This window comes from Phyllobates terribilis, unplaced genomic scaffold (genome assembly GCF_046119375.1).
Source record: "Phyllobates terribilis strain yellow unplaced genomic scaffold, ASM4611937v1 Scaffold_9__5_contigs__length_417890890, whole genome shotgun sequence".
Taxonomy (NCBI): Eukaryota; Metazoa; Chordata; class Amphibia; order Anura; family Dendrobatidae; genus Phyllobates; species Phyllobates terribilis.
In genome coordinates, this window is record NW_027362769.1 from 203156443 (window position 1) to 203180018 (window position 23576).

The window sequence follows — 23576 nt, forward strand, 5'->3', positions numbered from 1 at the left end:
TGACATGGCACCCGCAATCTATTTCAGCCAAATTTATGTTCCAAAATTCAAATGGTGCTCCTTCCCTTCCGAGCCCTGCCGTTTGACTAAATAGAGGTTTCTGACCACATGTGGGGTATCAGTGGGCTTAGAAGAAACTGGGTGACAAATTTTGGGGTCCATTTTATAATGTCATTCCTTGTAAAAGTAAAAAAAATTGGGGCTAAAACAACATTTTATAGGAAAACTATAGAAAAAATGTTTTCATTCCACTTTGCATTAATTCCCGTGTAGCACCTGAAGGGTTAAAAAAAATTCCTGATAGCTGTTTTGAAGTATTTGAGGGGTATGGTTTTTAAAATGCTATCACTTTTGGGGAGTTTCCAATATATAGGCCCTTCATTTAAATCTGAACAGGTCCCTAAAGAAACAGGTTATGTAAATTTTTTGAAACTGAGAAATTGCTGCTAAACTTTTAACCCTTATAACAGCCTAACAAAATAAAATGTTTGAAAAATGATGCAGAATGCAGATGTAAAGTATACATATGGGAATTGTTATTTATTGATTATTTTGTACAGCGTGACCAACTGGTTTAAAGATATAAAAATTGAAAGTTTGAAAATTGTGAATTTTTCAAAATTTTTAACAAAGGTCCGATATTTTCACAAATGCAAAACGTACCAACCTAAATTTTACTATCAACATAAAGTACAACTATCTCAGAATCAGTGGGATACGTTGAAACGTTCCAGGGTTATTACCACATGAAGTGACACTGGTCAGATTTAAAAAATTTGGCCTGGTCAGGAAGGTTAAAATTGGCTCTATCACTAAAGGGTTAATGAGCCCTCTTTCATTAAGTAGAATTTCTTTACCTCTTGGGGACACTTTTCTCACACTTCCACCCTCCCTTCCTTTAATTATTATCCTTAATTCGCATTTTCTGCATCTTCTTTTATAATCAAAATTTTATATTATTTTCTGTTAGAAATGTTACCTCATTGGTTGTATTAAAACTGTCAAAAAAAAAATTGCAGTTTAAAAAAAAATATTACATTTCTTGAAGACAATGTGGAATTACTGGAGGGGGCCCATGATGAAACACGTAATCAAATATGACCCTGTTACAAGGGTCAGTCACCTCCTATGCAGAGGCTCTCAGGGCTACCATTTGGAGGACATTGACAATAGAGATAGATGCAATAACATTCGATTGAGTGGCCTCGAGTCTGAAAGAGATGAAGACCTCCAGAAAATCCTGCAATCTATCTTTAATAAAAGCCTAGGTCTGCCGCATTCTAACAAAATCAAGCTGGAGAAAGTTCATCATGCCCTCAAAGCAAAGGGAACCTTGTCCCTACCAGTGACATCATATGTTGTGTCCATGACTTTACAACCAAAGAAGCTATTATATCTAAGACACTTGCCACACGGAACCTGGATTACAAAGGATCAGCTTTCCAGCTATTCCCAGATCTTTCATGGATAACAATTCAGATGAGACAGCACCTTCGTCCCCTCCTCTCTACTCTTCGTGAACACCATATCATTTACTGCTGGTGCTTCCCTTTCTCTCTTGCAGCTAGGAAAGAGGGTTGGTCGGTTTCCTTCAGATGCAATGATGATCTGCAAAACATTGGACATTCCACTACTGGAGATTACAGATTGGGAATTGGGGTCTCCATCCCCACCTCCATTATGACAATCAAATCACTACAACCAGTTCTGCAAAAAACAAGCCCACACAAGGCCGATTTTACCGGAATACTAAAAATGTGGTGACTCTTGAAGAAAGGCAAAAAAAAAAAACATTGACTGCGTCCTTAAGAAGTTAAATTTATATCCCGTTATTTATTACAAGGTGAACAACAGAGAAAAAATGAAATAGTGATGGGAATGTTTTCCCCTTGTTTGCGCAGCTTCCTCTGACTACTTTGATGTGGAATATATATTGTGTGACCACACGAGAATGTCTGTGAAAGCACCACTAACGAGAATGTCTGTGAAAGTGTGGCGCCCCTGAGGGTTCAATCGCCACAGAGGTACTGCACCTCACCCAGAGGTGTGGTATCTCCTTCTCTCAGGTAAGGAGGGAGTGCTGCCCGGAACCCCAACACCTGCATCCAACACTACACTGCTCCAGGCTGGAAGGGCAAGATGCAATGTGTTTTCCTGCTGAGCCCTGACCCTGACTGGAGTGGGGGGAACCCAAAGGTAGGGGAACCAGTAGTGGGTGCGGGTGGAGGAAGTAGTTTAGGGGAGCACTATAGAGTGAGGTATAAAAAGGGAAGCCATCTTAGGGTGGCAGGTTAGGTCTGTTCAGAAGAACAGAAGGACAGTCGGTCAGGGAGCAAAGTCTCTTTAGGAGCTCGGCTCCGCAAGTAGGACCCAGTCCTAGAGGCCCAGGTGGGGAGCAGAGGAGTAGGCTCCATTCTAAGAAGGGATCCTAGGGGGTACGGAGAGTGCAGGACGGCACCCGTACGCCCCGAATCTGCCAGAAGACAGAGGGATCGTAGGCCGCAAGAAGGGGACCGGCCCTTGGTCCAGCCGTGTTACTCTACGTCCCGGCTGGGAAAACCGGAGGCTTCTGGCTTATATAGTCAGTTGCCGAAGCCTCATTCTAATCCCAGTGAGGGTCAAGCAGGTCCAGGAACTCCGACGAGACAGGAGGGACTTCAGAGCACCCGAGCCGGATTGAGAGTGGGAAGCGCAGGGCAGGAGGGAGAAAGACCCAGCGAGAAGACGGTCTAGTTAGGAGCACAAGAAAGTGGGGTTCTGCCAGGTACTCCTAATCTACCGGAGGAAGTGCTGAACCCCTGCCTGGTGAACGCAGCGCGACGTGGGAGGCCGACAACTGTACAGTGCACCAGTGGAACTGTCATAAGAACTGTGAGTAAAAACTCGGATGACTGCACTGCACTGCCTCCGTCCCTTCTTTCATCTGCGCCATCTTTCCCTCCCTGCACTACAACGCCCAGCGCAACCTACACGTCCTACACTGCCCTGGAGCTAGCTCTACCTGTGGAGAGCCACACCATCCCTGCTGCCGTAACACCAGCTCAAGAGGACTGCTCTGCAGCTGCGGCACCCCTTAGCCGCATTCCATAGGTGGCGTCACGAACTTTCCAAATCCCCTATAAATATCTCCCCCTTTTTACTGACCGCCCTGGGTCAGGGACCGGGCCAACTACCGTGATATCCCCCAGCAACCAGAGGCCCGGCTGCCGAGTACCCCACGGCCCAGGGGGCGCGTCAAAAGCAGCACTAACGAGAATGTCTGTGAAAGCCCCACTAATAACAATATCTGTGAAAGCCCCACTAACGACAGTGTCTGTGAAAGCCACAGTAACGACAATGTCTGTAAAAGCCCCACTAATGACAATGTCTGTGAAAGCCCCACTAAGGACAATGTCTGTGAAAGCCCCACTAATGACGTCTGTGAAAGCCTCACTGGCGACAATGTCTGTGAAGGCCCCACTAATGGCCATGTCTGTGAAAGCCCCACTGACAACAATGTCTGTGAAAGCCCCACTGACGACAATGTCTGTGAAAGCCACGCTAACGAGAATGTCTCTGAAAGCCCCACTAACAACAATTTCTGTGAAAGCGCTGTGGTAAATTTTGGCACACTGTATAATTTGGTCTTTTTGTTTTTCCTCATATATTATATAATGTGTGAACTCGTTCAGTAAATCTCCAGTTACCATGACTTGAGTTACAGCGTCTGACATTTTTTATGCTACAAGTTCTTTGGCCTCCAACAAAATGGCGCCAGACGTACATTCTGACCAGTTTACCCTCTAGCAAGCGGAGAATGTTTACGCATGCGCATTGCAGTTCACTGTTTAAACCACACCCTCTGAAGTTTTCTTCCAGATACCCGGCTCAGTAACCAATAGAATACAAGAGTGGGCGTGTACCTCCTGGTGGCGCCGAATCTGCTTTGGCGCGAAAGTAGTCTTTTCGCGCGCTTTCTGCTGGTGGTGAGGTCGCAGTCTTCTCCCTAGTTTTTGCCATCATGTCCGGCTTCGACGATGCTGGTGTTTTCTACAGCGACAGCTTTGGCGGAGAGCAGCAGGCCGGCGATGATGGACAGGCCAAGAAGTCGCAGCTGAAGAAGCGCTTTAAGGAGTTCCTGCGGCAGTATCGCTATGGCACCGACCGCACCGGCTTCACCTACAAATACAGGTCTGATCGGGCACGTAATGCGGAGCTGCACGGATAGTGATGATCGGCCGATCTGATTGTGATTGTAGAATATTGTTGTCTTCTAATTCTATTCCCTGATGGGGGATCTTCTAATAATGGAAATAATGTCAGATGTTTGCTATCACGGGGTAATAATGTTTCTTTATCGCTTGGGACCACCAATTAGGTGAATCCCCCACCCCCCTATGTGATTAGACCAGTAGTGTATATGAAGGGTTAATGGAGCCAGGTGTTGGTCCATAGGCCATGACTGGAGTGAGACCCTGCATGTCCCAAAATCACAGGGGACCCTTGTTGTGACTGGGTGGACCCTCAGGGATCAGACACTTCTTGATACAGGGGTATTCCCAAAACCTGATCTATTGGGGTTGTCTCACGCTAGCAGCCAGCCTCCTGTTTGATAGCACGGGCCAGCAGCGGCTGTGCCTCTGCCTGAGCACGGGCCAGCAGCGGCTGTGCCTCTGCCTGAGCACGGGCCAGCAGCGGCTGTGCCTCTGCCTGAGCACGGGCCAGCAGCGGCTGTGCCTCTGCCTGAGCACGGGCCAGCAGCGGCTGTGCCTCTGCCTGAGCACGGGCCAGCAGCGGCTGTGCCTCTGCCTGAGCACGGGCCAGCAGCGGCTGTGCCTCTGCCTGAGCACGGGCCAGCAGCGGCTGTGCCTCTGCCTGAGCACGGGCCAGCAGCGGCTGTGCCTCTGCCTGAGCACGGGCCAGCAGCGGCTGTGCCTCTGCCTGAGCACGGGCCAGCTGCGGCTGTGCCTCTGCCTGAGCACGGGCCAGCTGCGGCTGTGCCTCTGCCTGAGCACGGGCCAGCTGCGGCTGTGCCTCTGCCTGAGCACGGGCCAGCTGCGGCTGTGCCTCTGCCTGAGCACGGGCCAGCTGCGGCTGTGCCTCTGCCTGAGCACGGGCCAGCTGCGGCTGTGCCTCTGCCTGAGCACGGGCCAGCTGCGGCTGTGCCTCTGCCTGAGCACGGGCCAGCTGCGGCTGTGCCTCTGCCTGAGCACGGGCCAGCTGCGGCTGTGCCTCTGCCTGAGCACGGGCCAGCTGCGGCTGTGCCTCTGCCTGAGCACGGGCCAGCTGCGGCTGTGCCTCTGCCTGAGCACGGGCCAGCTGCGGCTGTGCCTCTGCCTGAGCACGGGCCAGCTGCGGCTGTGCCTCTGCCTGAGCACGGGCCAGCTGCGGCTGTGCCTCTGCCTGAGCACGGGCCAGCTGCGGCTGTGCCTCTGCCTGAGCACGGGCCAGCTGCGGCTGTGCCTCTGCCTGAGCACGGGCCAGCTGCGGCTGTGCCTCTGCCTGAGCACGGGCCAGCTGCGGCTGTGCCTCTGCCTGAGCACGGGCCAGCTGCGGCTGTGCCTCTGCCTGAGCACGGGCCAGCTGCGGCTGTGCCTCTGCCTGAGCACGGGCCAGCTGCGGCTGTGCCTCTGCCGGAGCACGGGCCAGCTGCGGCTGTGCCTCTGCCGGAGCACGGGCCAGCTGCGGCTGTGCCTCTGCCGGAGCACGGGCCAGCTGCGGCTGTGCCTCTGCCGGAGCACGGGCCAGCTGCGGCTGTGCCTCTGCCGGAGCACGGGCCAGCTGCGGCTGTGCCTCTGCCGGAGCACGGGCCAGCTGCGGCTGTGCCTCTGCCGGAGCACGGGCCAGCTGCGGCTGTGCCTCTGCCGGAGCACGGGCCAGCTGCGGCTGTGCCTCTGCCGGAGCACGGGCCAGCTGCGGCTGTGCCTCTGCCGGAGCACGGGCCAGCTGCGGCTGTGCCTCTGCCGGAGCACGGGCCAGCTGCGGCTGTGCCTCTGCCGGAGCACGGGCCAGCTGCGGCTGTGCCTCTGCCGGAGCACGGGCCAGCTGCGGCTGTGCCTCTGCCGGAGCACGGGCCAGCTGCGGCTGTGCCTCTGCCGGAGCACGGGCCAGCTGCGGCTGTGCCTCTGCCGGAGCACGGGCCAGCTGCGGCTGTGCCTCTGCCGGAGCACGGGCCAGCTGCGGCTGTGCCTCTGCCGGAGCACGGGCCAGCTGCGGCTGTGCCTCTGCCTGAGCTGTATGCTCACCCAGACTGCTTTGTCTCTGTAGCTGGAGGGATCCAGTGATCTAGACAGATTAAGAGCTGGATTGACTTGTAAGTGCCGTGCTCCTTGCCTTGGAAACCATCCATTACTGACTGACTGCAGAGGTGGCCAGTAACCTAGGCAACGAGCTATAAATTTAAAAAAAAAAAAAACTAACCTTCCTTCATGAGAGCGGAGTATTTTTGATAAGAGGTAAATTGTTATTACCAGCACTTTGCAATTTTACCCTTAAAGAGCGAAGCGGGCTCCTTTTTTGATGGCTTGGGCCAGTGATAATGTTACAGCATTGGCCCGAGCTGTGAGTGTGATGCTGCAAGTAGCGGCAGTTCTGGCTCTGCAGCTTTGGAGCGCAGTGGCTGTCTGGATTGGGAGCCATCAGGGATTGTAGCCAGCCTGAGCACAGCGCTTACAAGGTCTATTGGAGAGAACTACTACACTGCAGTAGCCGGTAACCTAGGCAACACGAGCTGTAAACAATAAAATTTAAGAGTAAGTGAATTATATTTGTATACAATTAAAAAATATAATTTTTTTTCCTGCCTCTTTAATTGTAAACTGATCAGTAGGGATGTGGATCTTGAGATCACCACCGATCACTTAAAGGGGTTATCCAGCCTTAGGGTACAAGTCTGCATACTTCTGAATCCTTGTACTGCGCGCCCTGCAAGGATTTGCCAGCGCTGGGCACTTACCAGCAAATATACGATTAGTATACTTAGTCACATGCCGACTAGACATTCATGGCCTTAATCAATGCAAATGTATTGAGTGAATCGGGACACATCTAGTTGGAATGTGGCCTGAAGAATGCAAGTCACATAAGGGACTGCAGACTTGTAACCGAAGGCCGGACAACCCTTTTAAAACTCCTTTATGCACATGTCCTGCCTGATGCACATGACCTCCTGGAGGAACATTGTAAGTGTGGCTCAACTCCTGTTAATAGATGCACCAAATGTGATGTGAACTGAGCCTTAGGCATATTTCACAATCCATATAAAGACCACAATGCCCAGACAGAGCGAGGGTGTCTCTGATCTCGCAGCCTCCTGCAGTAGGTGTGTTGTTGGGTGTCACTCGGCAGAGCTGTCCTGTCACATTGGTGTATTGTAACTTCGGTTATTTGATTTCAGAGATGAACTGAAGCGTCACTACAACCTGGGAGAGTACTGGATAGAGGTGGAGATGGAAGATCTGGCCAGTTTTGATGAGGAACTTGCAGATTATCTCTATAAGCAGCCGACAGAACACCTTCAGCTGGTAAGTAATATCTTACTGGTGTGTACAGAAAGCTTCTTGGAACTGAATGATGGCGTATTGATTCTCCCCTGCACATGGCACGTCAGTCACGATGTCTTGTGATGTTATATTCTCAATGCCATGTTTTTTAGCTGGAGGAAGCAGCTCAGGAGGTGGCTGATGAGGTGACCCGTCCGCGTCCTGCAGGTGAAGAAGCTGTGCAAGAGATCCAAGTCATGCTGCGCTCAGATGCCAATCCTGCAAACATTCGGAGTCTGAAGGTATTCATAATACTGCCATTGTCTTTGCTAGAACTGTGCTTTGATCTTAAAGTACCTGTCACCTCCTCGATTACTTTTTTTTTTTTTTTTAATTATAAAGGGGTTGTCCACTACTCAGACAACCCCCTTCTCAATCATCTTCTCTCCACCAAAGTAAAATAACGCCTATATTAACTTACAGTGCAGGCGCTGTTCCAACAGTGTCAGCGCCGAGGCTCCCGTGACATTGTCATGTGATGTGGCCAATCAGAACTGACTTCACTGTCTCCTTATTCAGATGTAACTGACATTGAAAGTAAATGAGAGCTGTTGCCTCTCTCATTTCCACCACATGTCTTGTTTGTCCAAAGGAAGGGACAGTGAAGTCAGTGCTGATTGGCTGCATTACGTGACAATGTCAAGGGAGCCCCGGGAGAGTCCATGCTGACATGGCTGCAATGGCGCTGGCACCAAAGATGAGTTATAGCTGTTATTTTCTAAAGGGGGCAGGGGGTATAGCGATTGAGAAGGGGTTGTTAGAGTAGTGGACAACCCCTTTAAGTTTAACTTTGCCAATTTTTTGTTATTTTCCTCTTCCAAGAGCCATAACTTTTTTTATTATGCTTGTCTGTCCACATGGCCATTTTTAAGAGCTTGTTGTGGTGGCTTTCTTTCTGCTGGATGAATTGTAGTTTTGAATGATAACCGTTCATATTACAATTCAATGTACTGGTAGAAAAAACTTCCAAGTGTGGTGAAATGGTTAAAAAAAAATGCAATTCTGTCATTGTTTTTTGGATGTAATTTTACAGTGTTCATTGACTTGTTAGCGTAATTCAGGTTAGTACGATTCCGGTGATACAAAACAAATAGTTTTATTGGCTAAATGACTTCAGATCTTATAGTTTAGGTTAATTGGTATCTCCACGTCTGTAAAAGCTCGACCAAAATGTTTTTTTAATTACCTCAGATGGGAATAAAAGGGTAATTCTTATTAATAAAAAATAAGTTTTTTTCATATTTTTTAAATCCTTTACATTTTTGCTGTTACAGGCAGATGCCAACTGTGTAACACAGCCAGAATCTGCTGTATGGAGCACCCTCAGCTCCTGAGCGCGCACTCTTTATATGTGGACATACTTTCTTGACACAAACATGACTCAGTATCTTCGATTTTGCAGCGTCTTCACTTCATTGGCGACTGAGTGCTATTTTTCTTTTGCAGTCGGAGCAGATGTCTCACCTTGTGAAGATCCCTGGTATTATAATCGCTGCTACAGCCGTGAGAGCCAAAGCTATAAAAATCTCCATCCAGTGCCGCAGCTGCAGGAACACGATCAGTAACATTGCCGTGCGACCAGGCTTGGAGGGTTATGCCATGCCACGAAAGTGCAACACGTGCGTTCATCATAGATGTGGTCTCTCATCTCGCTTGTCTCATCACAAACCTCCTCGTACTCATATATTCTTATCGCCCACAGCGAACAGGCAGGTCGGCCCAAGTGTCCTCTGGATCCATACTACATTATACCTGACAAATGTAAATGTGTGGATTTTCAGACCCTAAAACTTCAGGAGTCTCCAGATGCTGTGCCCCACGGGGAGCTGCCCCGCCACATGCAACTCTACTGCGACAGGTAAGACTTCACTTCTTAGGACACCCTAAGCTGGTCCTCTTCCCGGTTTCCCCATACTGATTTAGTTCATTTTTGTTTTGTCTTTTTTACAAAAAAACTCACTTTTTAGGTATCTCTGTGACAAAGTTGTTCCGGGGAATAGAGTGACAATTATGGGCATTTATTCGATTCGTAAAAGTGGCAAAACATCCACTAAAGGCCGTGACAGAGTAGGAGTGGGTATCCGGAGCTCCTATATCCGTGTTGTCGGTATCCAAGTAGATACAGAAGGAACAGGTGAGTGAACGGGAATGTGTCTAAGGCAACAAAGTGGGGGGATTTGAGGCTAAGCTGCAGTATACGGAACAGGTGGTACCGTTCAGATATGGCACACATTTAACAAAAATGAACTTTTGGATGTCAGACATTTCTCTAAGGTGGTCTTGTAGTAAAAGATGATGAATATGCTGGACATATTTTCTACAATGTGCAACACTACTCAATCTTGCTGGGGTCGTCATGATTCTGCAAAAGACAACTGTGATATGACACTAAGGGCCCCCACCGTGTACCAAAAATCCATGCAGGCATGAGCAAGCACACAAGTGTGCAGGTAACACTGAGGTGCTACCTGGAAATGCATCCAAATACGCACACATGTTCTTGGGAATGGATTGCAAGACCCTGCCCTATAGTCTTCACTGGCCACTCCAGCTCTGCTCCTGCGGACATTGCGTGACCAGGGCACGTTATCTGCAGTGCCTCATAAGTGACTGAAAGCCGAGAACTTGAATTATGTCTCTAATTATATTGGACAACTTTAATATATGCAAGCTAATTAGTTAAAACCAGAGTAAGATTGGCCTGACAATTCAGCAGCGTCTTTTCTTGGAATTCCACCTTGTGCCATTCCTACTGGAAGAAATGTATGAATAAATTGACAACTGGGTGGTATCAGTTGTTGTGGGGGGGTGCCTGTAGACTGACCAGTTGTTGATGTGTCAGATTTGGGGTAGCTCGTTTTAAGAAGAGAAATGGTACTGCGATAAGGGCATTTGCGCACAGTCTTTTTCAGCTGCTCTGAAACTCTCCTGAAAAAGCGCTAAACGCTCAAAATAATGGAACTTACACGTTTCTATGTAATAACGACTTGCTGTTCATGTGGTCAGGCTTTTGATAGTCTTTTAACAGCTTTAGGTGTCCAAAGATGCCAAACAGTTAAAAAGTGAGCGGACCATTCTTTTCCGCTCTGAAGACGCTCTGTACTTTTATATTAGAAGTCAATGGAAAGGCTTGGAAGACGCCCGGACGTCCCTTTAAGAGTTTTGTCAGCACTTAAACTATGACGAAACAGTTAGCTGTTTATTGGAGGAATAAAAAAAAAAGTCTAAGACTACCCAAAAAACAATAAGATGCTCAACAACACAAAAGATTAAAAGACACTTCAGGGAAAAAGACAAAACTCTAGTGTTTCCTGAAGCATCTTCCGATTGAAGAACTCTCAGTTCACCCACCTGAAAGACGCCGTGTGCACATACCCTAGATTTTCAGTTTATTTTTTAATTTCAGGAGAGACAACAGGAGTAGCAGTCCAACGTAGAGCTATAAGAAAAGGGCAATTGTCCCTGAATGGGTAGAAACTTCTATAATCTTGTTTTATTTTCCATAGGAAGGAGTGCAGCTTGTGCTGTGACTCCTCAAGAAGAGGAAGATTTCAGACGTCTCGCTTCTAAACCCGACATCTATGAAACAATTGCTAAAAGTATTGCTCCATCAATTTATGGCAGCACTGACATAAAGAAGGCGATTGCATGTCTACTCTTCGGTGGATCCCGTAAAAGGTACATGTCGTGCACTATTAAGTATATGCTGCTGCTATAGTGTAAAATGTTCTAATTACGGTTTGTAGGTGCTGGTTGTGTAAGCTGAGCTCAGATCGCTGCTGATTAAAGGGACTGTCAGCACAGAATGACTATTCAATCCAAGTACAGGTACTTGGTGCATCTTGACGGGGTCAAACATTTAAGTGCACCTTTCCATCGACTTATTTTCGCTCTTTCTGCCCCCCTCCCTTGTTTGACAGCTCTGCCTTAATAGGGGCAGAAATGGAGGGAAAACAAGTGGGAAGGTGCACTTAAAGGTTTGACCCCCGCCATGAAGCAGCGAGTGCCTGTACTTGGTTTGAACAGTCATTCTGTGCTGACAGTCCCTTTAATCAGCAGCGATCAGAGCTCCGCTTACACAACCGGCACCTACAGATGTCAGGAGCTGAGGCAGCTCTATATCCACACCATACATATGTATCAGACCAATGATAACATTGTCATAGGCCTTTAGCAGGTAAATAAGCTGTTTGAAACTGTTCGCCTATATGGCATATCTGAAAGTGATCTCAGACGGGCACATCGAAAATCACATTCCTGTACGTCAGTATTTGTTATAACTTATGACTAATGTAAGCCAACTCATAGATGGTATGAACTTGGACTAGACCAAAAAATGTATAAGATTTGTTAAACCAAATTTGGCGTATAAGACTATAATTTAGAAAATGTTCGTAAATCAGTCCCGTTAGTGTCTGGTTTAGAGGCCTCAGATAGCAGCATTTGCCTGGTATATATTGTTATAGGACACGGATTTTTGATCTTTTTCCTCTTCAGGCTTCCTGATGGACTAACACGTAGAGGAGATATCAACCTACTGATGTTGGGAGACCCCGGTACTGCCAAGTCTCAGCTTCTTAAATTTGTGGAGAGGTGTTCCCCTATTGGGGTAAGGGGCATTTGTTACCCATGGAGTGAATACATTATTCCTTCTGCACGGCACATACACACCAGACATACATCTTAGTCATTATCTGCTGCTAATTTGGCTTCTCCATTGCAGGTTTACACATCTGGTAAGGGGAGCAGTGCGGCTGGTTTGACTGCTTCGGTCATGAGGGATCCTGTGTCCCGTAACTTCATTATGGAGGGAGGTGCCATGGTGTTGGCAGACGGAGGAGTCGTTTGCATTGATGAATTTGATAAGGTAAGCTCTCGAGAAAATAATTAGCAAGTAGAGGCATTCAAGGTGATCTTAATCTTTAGCCCTTTTAATTGTTGAAATCAAACTTTCAGATGCGAGAGGATGACAGAGTTGCCATCCATGAGGCTATGGAGCAGCAGACTATTTCCATTGCAAAAGCCGGCATCACAACTACCCTGAACTCTCGCTGCTCCGTGCTCGCCGCTGCCAATTCGGTGTACGGCCGATGGGATGATACCAAGGGCGAAGAGAACATTGACTTCATGCCCACCATCTTATCAAGATTTGACATGATCTTCATTGTCAAGGATGAACACAATGAGCAGAGGGATATGGTGAGAATATAGTCCAAGCATTGTGTATAAGGAGCACATTCTCAGTCATGCAGATTGAAGAGCTCTTCCTTTACAGTGTACAATTTAGTTTACAGCCCCTGGACTCTTGATATAGAAAACGTGTACATACCCCTGTGTTTTAATTTTTTTTTTCTTCACACTTTTGTCCCTTTCAGACCCTCGCTAAACACGTGATGAATGTCCATCTTAGCGCACGGACACAAACCCAGTCTGTAGAGGGAGAGGTGGATCTTAACACTCTGAAAAAATACATTGCTTACTGCAGAACGTAAGTAACGTCCTGTCTGTTGCCGTTTCAATGTAACTATAAGGCTTCTGTGTTTATACTTAATTTTTATGTCCTGGTATATAGTAAATGTGGACCCCGTCTGTCGGTGGAAGCAGCCGAGAAGCTTAAAAATCGTTATGTCCTCATGCGGAGCGGCGCCCGTGACCACGAGAGAGAGAGCGAGAAGAGATCCAGCATTCCCATAACTGTCAGGTGTGAACAGAAGTTTACTATTATACTGTTGTATGCACTTTCTTCTCAAGCAACATTTTAAATGTTTTCAGTTTGTGCTTGAGAATGAATGAAATCTTTCAACTTTTTATGCAGCCAGAAACAGTAAAAATGATATTATTTGATTATTGGGGCAGCAGACAACTGATTGTCAGGAGAGATGTCGATCAGACTGCCAATTGCTTTGTTCTCCCAGACATAGGCCACCATTCTAGAGGGCACAGGAGCGTTCGACTGAACGAGCACTCCTCTACATGGGAGTAAAGGCTGAGATGGCTGTCAGCTGAACATGCGGCGGGTGGATAGCCATCTAATGTGTATGAGGACCAATAGGGAATATTCAAACGTAGTGAATTACACTTCAGATCTTCAATCTATCTGCAGTGTTAAAGTAGCAATGAATGTAACAAATCCCATCCACACCCTGCAAAAAACTGTCAATTATGAAATTGACAAGCAACGTGGAAATTTTTTTTGCAGGAGCTTATTTTTTACATTGTGAATATGTAGGTGTAAAAAAAATATATATATATATTTATATTTATATATATATATATATTTATATTTATATTTATTTATTTTTATTTTTTTTTTCTCTTTTATAAATACCAATGACTAATTTGCAGACAATTGGAAGCCATCGTCCGAATTTCAGAATCTCTCAGCAAGATGAAGTTGCAGCCTTTTGCCACTGAAACTGATGTAGAAGAGGCGTTGCGCTTGTTCCAGGTGTCCACACTGGATGCTGCCATGTCGGGAAGTCTCTCTGGTAAGCGTGAACTACTTTCTCCTCTAGTTACATGGCAATTATGTGTCGGCCATTTGTAATACTATACGAACTGTTCACCCCCATTCAGGAGTAGAAGGATTCACCACACAAGAGGACCAGGAAATGCTCTCTCGTATCGAGAAGCAGATGAAGAGGAGGTTTGCAATTGGCTCTCAGGTTTCTGAGCACAGCATCATCCAAGACTTTCTTAAACAGGTGAGAATGATTTAATGTAAAAAATGGACCAGGAGACTGCCTTGGTCATAAACCTAATTAATAAAATTTTAAGGTTGGCCAGACTTTACATTTTAAGTGTTTTGATTGGTTTCTAGAAATACCCAGAACATGCGATTCACAGGGTTCTGCATCTGATGATGAGACGCGGTGAAATTCAACATCGACTTCAGCGTAAAGTCCTGTTCCGCATTAAGTAATACAGACGAGCCGCCCGATCCTGCACCAGGGAGTACTGGACAGCTCGTACTGGTGCCACAGTATTGAAGTCGTGTAGCTTCGTGCTGGGAGGACTTGGATGGTTCTCTATGTAAATATGCTTTAAAGCAAGCTACAAGTGCTGCAAAATCTGTAGGTCAGAGGGATTTATAAAAGTTAATGTATTGAAGCGACCTAAAAAAGAGGGTGGATGCTTTCTTCCTTTTCAGCTAAGATTAGATAATATCCTACATGTGAAATGCTTGTTGTAAGGTTTGGTCCAGTCACTTATGCTTTATCTCTATGAGCATCTACTTAAAAATAACACAATCTTAAAAAGCAAATAAACATTTTATGTTGGATGTTTTCTTCAAGTCTTATTTTTAAAAATAATTACTTGATGCAGACATCGGAATACTAGTGATGACGAACCTGCCAAAAGTCAAATGTGGACAGGAAATTTGAGTTAAATATTATTCTCTGAAGTCTATTCGGATCACAGAGCATAATAAACATACGTGTGTATGTATATTATATATGTACGTGTGTATGTATATTATATATGTACGTCTGTTAAAATGTATTTATTGCATGCCATGACAACTTTGCCTCGTTTGCACTGGAGATGCCAAAGATGGTTAGGAGTGATGGATATTTTTTTTTTCTTTCCTCCTGGCTACTTTTGCTGGACTGTTGTCAGATTGCAAATGATTAGCCATAATCTGATCTAATTTTATGAAATTCAAGGTAGTGATCATTAAAACTACCACCCATTGTTTTATTTATAATATTAAAGGGGTTGTCTAGGTTTGGGATGAAAGTCTACAGTCAGTTTGTAACTGCAGACTTCTGAATCCACAGTGTGCAACCACACATTGTGAGGATTCTTCTGTCAGCTGTGAGCATGCATTCGTCACGTGCCGACTAGACATGCTCAGCTTTGCTTGTATTGAGCTAAGCCACACACTACTAGTCGGAAAGTGGCTGGAAGTATGCAAATCGCTTACTTGTGGTCATGTGACTGCTCGCACCAGTGACTCCAGAAAATCCTGACCGTGTGCGGTGCGCACGTTGAGGCTTCAGTGACTGCAAACTTGCAGCACAAACTTGGGCAACCCCTTTTCTGGCTAAAAATGCTTGAGGGTGGGGAAAAAAAAAAACTTCTCATTTCCATCATAAACAATATTATTGTTCATATATGTTCAGGGTTCCCAAAGATCTTTACCTATGATGGCGGCCACCCAGCAAGATTGTCATCTGTCTTGCCCAGCATGCATGGTATAGCTGCATCTTTCCAGTAACACTGAGCCATCCCACAAGCAGTGTTAAAATCAGATCCCTCTGCCTGAGTAAAGTGCAGGGAGCAACTAAGGAATCTTACTCAGACACTCCCAGCTGGATGTCACATTTTATTTTTTTTTAATGACCCCACACCCTTCTTAACCAATCTGTATCCTGGAATCCCAGCAATGGCGTCCCCTCCGCCACATTTGTGCTCATGCTGCAGAATCGGGCTGGTATCAAGTAAAAAGTGGTAGCTTGCTCCTTCCATTTGCTTCTGCAGTAACGTGGAAAGAGACGATCAGGAGCCAGTCCGTGTTAGGTGAGTGCTGAAAGGTGTACAGGTACCTGCTGTTGCTTCCTAGTGTTTGGCTACTAGATCATTGCAATGTTGCTATAATTTATTTCAATAGCACCAACATATTCCACAGCAGTTTACATTTTAGAGGGGACTTGTGCAGACTGAGACGTTACAGAATATCAATCATATAAATCAACAGATACCAAGAGGAGCAAGGGCCCTGGTCACAAGCTTACCATCTGAGGAAATGAGGGAGACTCGAAAGATAGTTGGAGTTGGTCCATTTTATACCGACTCCACCAAGATGGGCTCTGACTCCACAGCCCTGATGAGTGAGTTTATATTCAACTCTATCTGATTGGCAACCAGTGCAACGACTGGCACAGGGTAGAGGCATCTGTGTAGCAGTTGGCGAATGTTGCTCAACATGTTCCTGTGTTAGAAGCAGTTCTCTTAAGTTCTGAGGTCCAGCTGTGTCCGATAGTACATGAACAGCAGATCTTTATATCAGCAGAGAGCGGACTCTTCTGCAGCCTCACTGCGTTACCTGTAATAATTTTTTTTTATATATAGTGCCAACATATTCCGCAGCACTTAACAAAAGCGGTGGCATATACAGACAATGAATTCCATACAATTTAAGACCGCTTAAACAGTTACATTAGGAGTGAGGTCCCTGCTCGCAAGCTTATAATCTAAAAGGAAATGGGACACAATAGGTGAAAAGTGCTTGGTATTTCAGGTCTGGGAATTATAATAAATAGGGATTTTCATATAAAGTTGCATGATCCGGTCATCAGCCTGTATGTTTAAGTGCTATAATCAAGTATCGAGTGCAGTTATTGTGTGCATGGAGGGTGTGGAGACAGATGAAGAGAAGGGAACAGATTCTGAACAATATTTAGGAGGAGGGAACAGGGGAAAGTTAATATACTGAGTAGCTAAGGTGATAGGCTTGTTTAAAGAGATGGGTTTTTAAAGCTCGCTTGAAGACATGAGGGCTAGGCATCAATCGGATCGTCTGGGGTAGAGCATTCCAGAGAACTGGCGCAGCACGAGAGATGTCTTGGAGACTGAGCTGCGAGGTTTGGATTATGGGGGATGTTAGTCAGAGGGCACGTGTAGGGAGATAGGCAGATATGAGAGAGGAGAGATAAGGCAGTGCAGAACTATGGAGAGCTTTGTGGGTGACAGCAATGAGTTTATATTGGACCCTGTAGCGGACGGGCAACCAGTGTAAAGACTGGCACAAGATAGAGGCATCGGTGAAGTGGCTGCACAGAAATACGACCCTGGCTGCCGCATTCAGGATGGATACCGATCAGAAGAGAGTTGCAGTAGTCCAGATGAGAGTCAGAGTTTTAGCAGTTTCAAAGGTGAGAAAAGGTTGGATTCTGCAGATATTTTTAAGATGCAGGTGACAAGAGCGAGTAAGTGAGCGGATATAGGGAGTAAAGGAAAGGTTAGTGTCGAATATGACCCCATGGCAGTGGGCATGTTGCTTGGGAGTTATGGTTGAATGTGTAAACATGAAAAACCTCAAATTATAATTTTTATTCTGATTCTTTTTTAAAAAAAACACCAAACACCCTCATGAGGTAATGGATGGTTTGGAGTGGGTGAGAAAGGTCAGTAGCGCCTCCGAGTTATACATGGGAGAGGTTGATATGGAGAGTGCACAGAATGTGTTAAAGGGCAGGCGAGATGTGAGAAAGCAGAGGTTAAAACAAGTAAGAAGCAGATTGCTATGACCAATGCATAATGCAATACAACTGATCGAGAAGCAGCATGTTTGTATGAATATCTTATGTACCTTACCTGTCTCCTGCCCTGTCCAACTGCCGTTGTATAACTGCTTATTAAAAGCACTTTAAGCTATTGCACGCGTGGCCCAGCATGCGTGCTATCCTGAACTCTACTCATATAGGAGTGCTGTTGGGACTTTATAGAGTACAGCTATAGTCTGTGCAGTGCTGGTAAGTGACTGTCAATGGCTCTCATAGATCTCTTCCATTGCCAATTCTAGAAGCAGCAGACATGTGGCTGAATGTCTTTTTGTTACAGAAAAGGTGCACATTTTGCAAAAACATGTGACATACCTAATCACTCCAAGGGGGACTAGTAAACAGTCTAGGAAGCATGGAGGTCTCTAATGTCATGTTCCCACATGTGAGAAATTTACAATTGGAAATTTAGTGGATAACTTTTCTTGCATCAAACATTGCCAATGTCCCCCACAACTGGCAGCCCTCCTGTTAGGACTCCCAATGGAGCAAATGAAAAATTCTATCTGTGCAAGCAGGGTCTGAACAGGAGACCTATACAGTGAAGACCTGAGGAGAGCCAAGACGCAGCCTGGTAACACAAATGGGAGCAACCTTGGTAGGGGGTAAAAAAAAAAAAAAATACCTTCACCATCTTTGTCTGCAAGCCCCTACAGATTTCCCACTTAGGATGAGAAAACCACTGAGTTGATATGGGACTTTTCTTTTTTTTTTTATACAAATAGGTCTTTTGTCTTGGGTGTGTGTGGTCCTCTATCATAGTGCTGTCACCAGTGAAGATAAACATGGAAAGTGGCCCTTAGGTACCACACCATCACCACCTCCTACAAAAAAAAAACCCTGCATCTAGGTTCAAATAAGTGATGAAGTTGTTAACACCAGCATTAGGCCAGGGTCATAGGTCTGTATTTTTTCTCCTCTGCAAAAATCTGTCCAATTATGCAGATCAGATTTCCTCGGAAGTGGAGAAGATGGAAAAAAAATTCTGCCGTCTTCTAAATTCTAGCGGTTAGTGAAAATTGGACTGCACTCGGATGTTATCTGAGTGCAGTCCGATTCTTTTTTATAGACCCATTGAAGTCTGGCTGAGTGAGATCTGACTTATGGATGCAAATCGTGCATGCTGCTATTTTCTCCTCGGACAGACTTGGACTAGGAAAAAAAAAAAATCACTTCCCCTTAGAATCAAATTGGTCTGAGTGCGAACCGATGTGTATTTGTGAAAAGACGGGCACCTGCCCTTAGTAAAAGAAACAGAGAAATAAAATCCAAAGCACTTTTTGGCATTTTCTGGACAGAATTTATTGGATGATGTAAACTTTTTGCTAGTTTTAGCTCATGAGAACATTCCAGAACCTCATTTCTCTGTTGTACATTTATAGCAGCAGCGACTGTAACCCTTTAGGAGCCCTCACTGTCCATGATGAGATCTGACAGAGGGAGCCAAGACAGGCACATTGGTTTATAAAGCTACCTCCATCGTCACCATAAAAAGGCACCTCCTCTGTTCATTATTGGGACATTCGTAGACGAAAAAGTAGCTCATGTAAATGGTTTCCCAAAACTTTACGTCAGCATGATGAACGGGATCCAGTGGCAGTGAGAAATGATCAGCATCTATACAATTAAAAAGGAGTAGTCGTCATCAGGCTTTTCCATAAAAACACCAAGTGAAAGGCAATAATCACCTTGGCTGTCACCTGAGAACAAGGCCAGTTTAAAATGGGTCACATCCCGAAAAGTGAGTATTTTCTTGTATTGGTAATTCCAGCGCAATTCCTTAAGGAGTTCTCCATTACAGCGGCTTTCTGAACAGAGTTTATATCTTTACTGCCCTGTTCACATCTGCCTTAGCTCCAGAATTCTGGTACAAAAACAGCATTAAAAGACCCCCTTTATACTGGATGGACCACGTTAACTACAATGGGGTCCTTTTGGTTTCTGCTATGTGTTTTACCCCAGAAAATAGCACCGTACACTGCACTATTTCATCTAGATCTGTGGCCCCAGCACAAATATAAACAGGGCCCTTTAAAGATACATCCTCCCTGCTTAGATTTGCCCAGTGCATCATTTACTGTAGCTCTGTAAGCAGCTTTAGTGGAGAATCCCTTAAAATTCATGTATATATTTTTTGCTCAATGATATTAAAACATTTAGACCATATTTGGTATAAAAAAAAAAAGTTAGTGCCACAATGTTCACATGCATGAAAGAGTTTAAAAACTTTTTAGCATTGGACTAACAGTCACTCATAGCATTGTCTTCTAGTTTCGCTAACATGCCACACATTTGCCATAAAAAAAACAAATATATAAATAAAATCCGCATTGGCACTCAGTTGTTAGTTTTGCAATAGTCATCCACTAAGATACCAACACGACATAGTGATAAATTCTGGGAATGACACACATACACAAAGGGTAGGATGCCCATCCTGAGGTCCTATACTTGCCCCTACCTTAAATTAAATATGACATAAATACCTAGAGTTTTCTCCCGGGGAGACTGGCAGCTACCTGGGCAGCAAGTGCAGCTGCTTATCCTTACACCCAGGGGCCGTCCAGGAGAATAGAGTTATACATATGAAATAAAAGTCCTCTAAAGCAGTACAAATCAAAAGTGTTTCAGTCCGCAAGGAAAAACTACTGCCGTTATCAGACATTGCATGAGCTCCACTTTTCCTGAGAGTCCGATGACCAAGGTCTTTATGTAAACTGGCAAAAACGCATTGCGACAATTTGCGTGCAGCAGAGATTTCCAGAACGCCGGGTTTTAGATCAGCTTCTTGGTGGCAAAGGTCACCGGTGTCTTCTTTACCTCTTGGAGGATAAGAACATAATCCACCCATAGTTATCTCCATTGGTGGAGAGGTGGCCACTAGTGGATTTCTATGTGGACCTGCAGAAAAAAAAAAAAAAAAAGATAATGATTAAGGTTAGAATCACTCTAAGACCAGTTTCACAGAGGTATATTTATATATCCAAATTATATCTAGTGTCCCAGGCCGACAGCATTATAGATGGCTATGATATGATCAGTTTGGGTTATTAGGTCCACGGTCAGGCTGGGACATTTACGCAGCCTGATTATCAACAAGTGTTCCCAGGAACGCTCATCATTGTGCAGTATAAGCCCGGCGAACGTGCATTTTTCTCTTTTGGCTGACTTAGAAAAAAATCATCATTATCGGCAGCACATCATCAGTGCAAACAGGATGTACGCTGCCAAAAACAATGTCAGTCTGCGCACAGAACAAGCAATTACTGTCCGTCCTGTCCTAATAGGTTATTAAACAAGCACAGATCGTATAGTGTAAACCAGCCCCAGGCAGGAATGTCGGGGGAACTTGTTAAAGGGTATATGCATTATTGTTTGTTTTTTTTTGCAGTTTTCTGTATGCAGAGCTATGTATTGACTATAAAGGCACCTTATGTGGTCTGATCCTGCAGACATACCCCCTCCATTTTTCCTCTGAATTGCAGGATCCGATGTGACTGCAGACTTGTTAATATTCACATTGCGTGCACTGCAGGCTCTGATGATTTTCCGTTGGGGGGGGGAGGGGTCATTTGAACACGGGATTTGCATACTACCAGCCACAATTCGACTAAACGTGACCGGACTCGCTCAATGGACTTGTATTAAGCAAGGTCGCGACCATCTAGTTAGCATGTGACCACATGTATGCAAATCACATACTTGCGGTTACGAACCCACTATCGGGAATGGAGAATCCTCTCAACACACAGTGCATGCGATGTGAGGATTTACACGTCTACAGCCACATAGCGTGACTGCAAACAGGGCTGTGGAGTCAGTAAGCCAAACCACCGACTCAGACTCCACAGCCCGGCCTCACCACTGAGCGTGTACATAAAGTGCAGCACAGATTCATTTCAACTAGAGGCCCAGATCCTTAGATCAGGAACAGAACATTTCCTAACTTTCCCAAATTCTTATGAAAACTTTTACAGCACATCCAGCATTGTACTACTGTATCAAATTTATTACATATTTGAGGAGTCGGTCGATTTTATAACGACCAACTCCAACGCCACCAAAATGTACACAAACTCCAACTGCAAACTTGCAGCTTAAAACCTGACAACCCCTTTAAAAAGTAATGCCATGCAGATGACAATATGGTAACTATCAGCATTTGATGGACAAAAATCTGGATGATTTTCCAATATTGGAAGGTTGTTAAACATTAAAGCGAAGAGGGGCCCATTGGGGTTGGGTCGCTCAAGGGTCCACATAAGCCGTGTTTTGTGCGAGATGATCTGGTGATGTGAAATAGCGCGGATATATGTGATCTCACACACATGGACAGGTAGGACATCCATCCATCGATATAAAGATTGATGGCACAGCAGATGCCGGACGGAGCGACAGATGTGGTATTCCAGGCTCACACCATGGTGACAATCCCACTATGGCAGTGCATTCTCTACACAGCCTCAGTAACACTGCATACACTCCCGCATGACGTCACAGCTGCACAGATACAGAACCCGGCGGCCCCTCACCTGCAGCCTGATGTTCAGCATCATGGAGGCGATCACATACAGATAGGGGAACTTGATCCGCAGCCTCCAGGCCAGGTTGAAGAAGATGAGCAGGGTGCGGGACAGGCCCTTGGAGAAGACCCCATAGGAGCGCACAGCGGCAGACTGGGAGAACCAGACGAGCAGCTGGGACAAGGACGCCATACACCCCGCCGAGCCAGGGAGGAGGCCGCCGCTCACAATGCCTCACAGCGCCTGCAGCCGGCCACGGACATGGCAGCGGAGACTATTCAACGTACAGAGCGCTGACCCGGAAGAGACTCCGCGGCGCCGCCTCTTCCCGGTGCTGTGCTCTGGCTTGTGGGGAGTAACGGGACGTGTCGGCCGTTATACCCGGTCAGCGCCGGGCTTGTGTGTATGTGCTGTGAGGCAGGTGCTCATAGCGACCAATCACATGGCGCCTCTCATGTCCCGAGGCAGTTAGGAAATGAAAGAAGCGGCGTGATTGGTTGCTATGAACAACCGGTTTTTATACTTGAGGGCATAACTAGGCGTCTCCATACTGTATACATGACCACCACACTTATAGGGCCACCATACATAATCAACACACTAATGGGGGCTGCCATACATGACCACCACACTTATGGGAACCTCCATACATGACCACCTGCATACATGACCACCACACTTATGGGAACCTCCATACATGACCACCACACTTATGGGAACCTCCATACATGACCACCACACTTATGGGAACCTCCATACATGACCACCACACTTATGGGAACCTCCATACATGACCACCACACTTATGGGAACCTCCATACATGACCACCACACTTATGGGAACCTCCATACATGACCACCACACTTATGGGAACCTCCATACATGACCACCACACTTATGGGAACCTCCATACATGACCACCACACTTATGGGAACCTCCATACATGACCACCGCACTTATGGGAACCTCCATACATGACCACCGCACTTATGGGAACCTCCATACATGACCACCGCACTTATGGGAACCTCCATACATGACCACCGCACTTATGGGAACCTCCATACATGACCACCACACTTATGGGGACCTCCATACATGACCACCACACTTATGGGGACCTCCATACATGACCACCACACTCATGGGGGGAGTGAGGCTCTAAATGGGGTCATGGCTGCGACATCCTTTGGCATGTAACATAATGGCACTCATACCAATCAGCCGGACGCCTTATTCAGCATA

The 23576-nt window shown here is 46.0% G+C and overlaps 2 protein-coding genes across 2 annotated transcripts; one reads left to right on the plus strand and one right to left on the minus strand.

The window, feature by feature from the left end:
* Positions 1–3902: 3902 nt before the first annotated feature.
* MCM5 (minichromosome maintenance complex component 5) lies at positions 3903–14802 on the plus strand. Its single transcript, XM_073647585.1, has 15 exons — positions 3903–4170; positions 7376–7502; positions 7634–7762; positions 8967–9139; positions 9223–9378; positions 9488–9654; positions 11027–11198; positions 12018–12129; positions 12244–12387; positions 12477–12719; positions 12896–13008; positions 13093–13221; positions 13866–14008; positions 14097–14224; positions 14341–14802. The coding sequence occupies exons 1-15, from the start codon at positions 4001–4003 to the stop codon at positions 14440–14442; spliced, it is 2208 nt and encodes a 735-aa protein (XP_073503686.1). The 5' UTR covers positions 3903–4000; the 3' UTR covers positions 14443–14802.
* A 1302-nt stretch (positions 14803–16104) lies between these two features.
* SMIM10L3 (small integral membrane protein 10 like 3) lies at positions 16105–22739 on the minus strand. Its single transcript, XM_073647579.1, has 2 exons — positions 22339–22739; positions 16105–20707 (listed from the first exon to the last, which is right to left on the minus strand). The coding sequence occupies exons 1-2, from the start codon at positions 22519–22521 to the stop codon at positions 20687–20689; spliced, it is 204 nt and encodes a 67-aa protein (XP_073503680.1). The 5' UTR covers positions 22522–22739; the 3' UTR covers positions 16105–20686.
* Positions 22740–23576: the final 837 nt, after the last annotated feature.